The sequence below is a fragment of the Ambystoma mexicanum genome, chromosome 7q, assembly GCF_040938575.1.
Source record: "Ambystoma mexicanum isolate Mex_15411 chromosome 7q, UKY_AmexF1_1, whole genome shotgun sequence".
NCBI lineage: Eukaryota > Metazoa > Chordata > Amphibia > Caudata > Ambystomatidae > Ambystoma > Ambystoma mexicanum.
Window position 1 is genome coordinate 1,048,902,673 of NC_090941.1, and position 6,000 is coordinate 1,048,908,672.

Below are 6,000 nucleotides of genomic sequence, written 5' to 3' on the forward strand. Positions count from 1 at the left end.
TACTCCTTATACTTTTGCCGTAATCACGATTCTCGCACTCGCGAATTTTGCCGCGATTTGCGATTTGGCCCGATTTCTTTACTTGTAAAAAGATAGCTGCTTTGGCCTGAACTGCTAAATTTCGTCTGCCTCTTAAGAACCATCCCTGAATCATTGCTAGAGTGAGCCTGAACTCATATTAACTAGATACCACTCACCCTGAACCTCCTGAAGGGAATTAAAAGCATTTTCAGCATATTTCTCACTGCATTGTCACCATATTCAAAGCATTTTGCCTGTGTTTCAAAACTCCTATCTGTTGTATAAGCTGCTGGGGGGTGAATTGTCCAAGAAAGTGATTACATTGTCTTTTGCTGAAACCCTATCAAGTTATTTTCTGTACTGCATTTTCATTCCACCTTGCATCCATTTGAAACCATAAAAGTATTGTTGCCATCTTATCCATCCTATAACCACTCATCATTGATTATCAAGAAGTGTGCTAGTGCCAGACTATCCATTATTGATTACTGCTCAGATTAAGTGTGATATTCAATTATTAATTTATTATAAAGTGTGATATACATATATATATATTGTTTAAATTCTCAAATAAACCTTTTAACTTGCAAAACAGAACTACTTCTTGGCTCAGTGGGGTCAGGGGGATTCCAAGAGAGGGGTGTTATATAGGGGTAGTCATCCAGAACTCATGAACTGGACATAAAGATATATCAATAAGGGTTTCCATTCAGTATCCCAGACTAGGCATTGACTTAGCTGTAGTGCTGGATTGAATCCTTTTACAATATATGGTGGTGTGGTAAGGGGTTAAAACAGGTGGGGAGGAGTTTGGGGTGGGGTTAAAAGAACAGGGAAATGGGGCATTTGGGGCCCCCCAAATAAAACACACACAATCTATATTTCATCATTATAATTGTTTTGTTGTAAAACCATTCTCTGAAAATGATTTTGGTAAAATCACATAGAATCTCCGTAGTATGGGGAATAAGACTCACTTGCTGGATATCAAAGTTGGCATTGGGTGTATATAAGAAAGCATCCTGGGAACATCAAGGACAGCCTGGAGCATCAAATCCCAAGGTGGATACTGAAGGAATTCCCCAGCTAACTAAGGACTCCAGAATTTTAGAATCCTCTTTTTCTTAGTTTAAGATAAGAATTTACCTGAATGAAAAAATTGTGATTAAAGATAGAACTCATCCTATAAGAGAGATATTCCTGGATAGTAAATATGCAAGTACTGAATACAAAGCCTTTGAATCTTAAGAAATACCATTGGAAGAAAATGTTCAGGAACAGCCGTATATGCGTTTGGAGAAAACCATTACAGAGAAATAATGTGAGAAACGGAGGGGTATACCCCAAAAAATATTGCCACAGAATATGCTTTATCGCAAAATATAGATTGCATTTCTCTCCTGCAAGGCTCTATAGAAACATCTGAACAATAATATAGAAATGCCCTGCATATCCAGGGCATGTGTGTAGCTGGAATCCTGTTTTGGTATGCCTGCTTAATGAAAGAGTCTCAGAAGAACTAGAAAAAAACTGATTATATTAATAAAGAGTCCATAAGAATATCAAAATGAATGATTATTGCAGGCCCGGAAACTGACTTGAATGTGTTTGCCGAACAATAGATGGGTTTATGTTTATTGCTACACTTATGATGCACTATGTAATATGCAGATGCCATTCTGATAAGAAAACAATATGGAACTTTCTGACTGGAGAGAATGAATCCGATGGGAGATCTTGGAATAAAATTGGGGAGTTTTTCCCAGAAAAGCTGAGAAAAGACAACATATGACAAACCAGGATAAATGAGGGAGGTCCAAAATTTGCCTAATGTAAAGAGTTCTGGTTGCTAAAACTGTATCTCTCTAATATGAATTAAATTATTTCAAAACATTTTAAATCCTAGCAAAGGCATGACACAGAACTAAAAGTAGATACATCAAAGGATATGTACTTTTCGGAGTGTGTGGTTTTGGGTTATCAATAATGTGACTAAAATAAGGAAAATGAAAATTGTATACTGACAATCATTTATTTTCCTTTCTCTTCTGTTTCACTTAAATTGTCTAAATATAGTCCCATACATTAACCTATGCCACCCTACATTATTGATTGTGCCTATTTCATGAAATGCTTGGATATTTGTTAAATCTTATTAGCATTTGTGTATTTTATGCAGGAGAAGAATGCTGTTTTGTTACCGCCTGATATGACGTCTGATAAGAATTTGCTGGAACACGTGTCTGCATTGAACAATACTGGATTCCAAATTCCAACATTTATTCTGATTGGCATTCCAGGACTCGAATACGCACACGTCTGGATCTCCATCCCTTTTTGTATTATGTACATTATTGCAGTTTTTGGGAACACTCTAATTGTATTCATTATAAAAACAGAAGAATGCCTCCACCGTCCAATGTTTATTTTCCTGTGCATGCTGTCTGGAGCTGATCTAATTGTTGTAAACTCAGTCTTGCCAAAAGCATTGGGAATATTTTGGTTCAGTTCAAGAGAGATTTATCTGAATTCCTGCCTCATCCAGATGTATATTGCTCATGTCTTTACTTCCTTTGAATCTGGAGTTCTTGCTTTGATGGCCCTGGACCGCTATGTTGCTATCACCAATCCCCTCAGGTACACATCAATCCTAAGCAATCAACGGACAGGCAAACTAGGGTTGGCCTACCTCTTCAGAAGTGCCCTGTATTTTGCCCCGTACCCATATCTTGTTAAGAGGTTATCCTATTATGAAAGTAACGCCATTGGCAACACCTACTGTGAGCACATGACCGTTGCAAAACTGTCTTTCTCGGACATCACAGTCAACATCATCTACGGCTTGAGTATCTCTCTCTTGAACGCGGCTCAGGATATAGCATTTATAATCTTCTCCTACGTCATGATTTTGAGGGCTGTCTCTAGACTTTCCACTTGGGGAGAGTGTTGGAAGGCATTAAGCACATGTGTGTCCCATGTCTGTGTGATGATGGTGTTTTTTTTCCCGATTTTGACCTCAATCTTCATACACAGATTTAAACATAGCATTACACCTTATATACATATACTAGGGTCCAACATTTACCTTCTTATTCCTCCCATGGTGAATCCTTTAGTGTACGGGATACGAACACAACAGATCCGGGTTAAGGTGCTGAGTTTAATCTGCCATGTTATGACAGAACAGAAAACTATTGAAAACCTAAGGTAAAACAAGAAGGTATATTTCACTATTAAACATTATATATGTCTGCATGCAATGAGAATAGCCCCTTATTAGTACAGCCGGGCCTTGTAGAGATTTGGAAACATGTAGAATGTTGTTTATCTTTGTGATGGTAGCCCAAGGTCACTGCTCTACTATCTGTTTATTGTGGTTGAAGAGAACAATTTTTCAATGAAAGTTGTCGAAATGCCTTTCGTGCTTACACAGGGTGCTTTTTCATTGCAGTGCGGGATACACTAGTATCAAAAATAGAGCGCATCATATTATAAGAAAACAATGATGGGTAGGAGAGGGAGTCACCGGTTTTATAGTGAGTACATGATGGTGTTACCCACATGTCCATAGAGAGAAAGCATGGATGGAAATAATTTTCAATGAGCTTCGTTAGCAAATACGTTACTTGGTACATGAGATTTGCACTGTTGCATAGTAAATTGCAAAATTATTAAATTAATAACTTGCAAACAGGATCTTACTCATTGAATCGACAGAGGCATAGACGTGTGTCTGTAATATTTTGACAGAGAAAGCAAATGTTTGTGGCAGAATTGTAACTTTCGCTCGATGTTGGCACTCCACCTGTCAGAACCTGGAACATTTATATTTGTATTTATTTTAATTTGTACAGCGCTTTAATCCAAAGCACTGAACAAGAGGAACAAGCAAATACAACAAGCAATACATGACAATTGAATCTAATTAATCTAATCTTAACATCACCCCATTTTGTTAAATGCAGTAGTAGTAGCAAAATTATGTATTCATTGCAAACCTATCAATGGAGAGCCAGTTTCAAGGCAATTATAGAAACAATTACAAAATCCCATAAGATTCCCTAACAAGTCTTTCTTTGATCTCATAGTTCAAGCAATATAAAAAGATGCAGTTTTAGGCTAAAATTTAAAATTTGTTAGGAAGCACTTTTTTCAATACACATAGGAAGGTCGTTCCACAAATGGTAGTCTAACGTTCACACCGCTTTGCTGACAAATCGAGTCGAGGAATGTTTGGCCACCTGCAAAAACCTTTTGCATTGGATCTAAGCTCTCGGGAGAGGGTATACATATCTGAACAAGGTTATCGAAATATTTAGGTCCCAATCCCTGTGCTCTTTTCTGGATGTGTGTAAGAACTCCGGTTTGGACTTGGTCTTATATCATTAACCAGCCCAGTGAATTACAAGCCAATTAAATTAGCTTGCTTCTTTTCAGCTCAAAGATTATTCACACTTCACTTCACGATTTTGGACTGCTTCGAGCTTGGTTAACAGTTCTTTGCCAATGCGCAAATAGATCGACGAACAATACAGAATTCTAGAGAAGATCACAGCATGAACGTGTATATTTACATGATCTTTATCTAGTAGATGGCTATATATATATATATATATATATATATATATATATATATATATACATATTTATATATATATATATATATATATATGTATATATATATATATATATATATATATATATATATATATATATATATATATATATATATATATATATATATATGCTACAAAAGGTGAAAATGTGAATTTTTCATGGACTAGTCCAACTGTGGGGCGAAGGACAAGTTACTGTCAAGCAAACAGCACATGTTGAATTTCCAACTACCGCCACAGGACAGGTGGAGCACCTAAACTGGTAGGCCACAAGAAGGGAAGAGGGGTCAACCGAGCCCCCAAATAGTACAAATAGTACATGAAGCCTCAGGAAGTTATATTGCATCAACCATTGCGTTGCACCTACATATTCTTCCTCCTCTCTTCCTTCCTCCTATCTCTCATGTAGATCTGTTAAAATTGGGGTGCCGTCAGCATACAGCAGGCACTCAAACTCTCAGCTTTCAATTATTTTCACCTAAGGAGGCATACACATTAAGAAGAGGGATGGCAGTGTAGAGCCTTGTAGAACACCACTGGCTAGGTAGCTGCTAGCAGTGAGAACACTGCTCAACTGAACACTCTGATGTCTAACTTTTAGGTAGCCCCAAAGTTGTATATCCAAGATTCAAGCCTTTGTATCAGAATGTTGTGGTGTACTGTATAAAAATCGGCAGATAGATCAAGGAGGAAATGGACACCTTTTACACATAGTTTTTACATGCATGAAGCACACTGTGGTGGATGGGAGCAATGCTATTGGTAAAATATGCTTTCACCTGAAGACAGTGGTTGTGAGCAATGGGATTATCTCTGGAGCTGATGCCTAATGGGAGACCATTTGGTGGACCAACAACTCTGTGCCCCCTAGCACACTCTGTGGCTCTGGTAATATGACTGTCAATCGACTCCAAGTAAAACCTGGCCAAAGGGCTACTGTGATTTTCTTTAATTGCTCACTCAGCAGGGCCCTTCAGACATGGAGGTATTTTCCACTAAAGATTTAACTGATTTCACATTCTTCAGCAGTCATCGTATGTTATCGCTGGAGTGAATTTAATTGAATGAGGCACTGGGTGGATGATGAATCCGTTCATCCCAGATAGTCTAGTTGGCTGATGAATCAGGCAGGTTAGGCTGAGAAGGATCCTGGCTACATTAGATGGGTGAGGTCCCAAAGGCTCAGCAGTAGTCTGGGCTGAAGTGTGTGAATGAAGAAGACGGGCACCTGCTGTCAGTGTGGGATGTGTTGACCCACCTAATTCAGCAAATCCTATATACAGCAAGTGAATATTTTTAGCCACTCTTGCCTTGGCTCACATGGGCAGAATAACAAGCTATAAAGGCCTATCCCCAGACACAG

The 6,000-nt window shown here is 38.1% G+C and overlaps 1 protein-coding gene across 1 annotated transcript in view; it reads left to right on the forward strand.

Moving 5' to 3' along the window:
• LOC138527965 (olfactory receptor 51E2-like) overlaps positions 1-4,605 on the forward strand; it is a 180,360-nt gene extending 175,755 nt beyond the window's left edge. The window contains exon 2 of the mRNA XM_069639369.1: positions 2,201-4,605. Within this exon, the coding sequence (XP_069495470.1) occupies positions 2,231-3,232 (1,002 nt within the window). The 5' untranslated portion in view covers positions 2,201-2,230 and the 3' untranslated portion in view covers positions 3,233-4,605. The remainder of the gene's footprint in view (positions 1-2,200) is intronic.
• Positions 4,606-6,000: the final 1,395 nt, after the last annotated feature.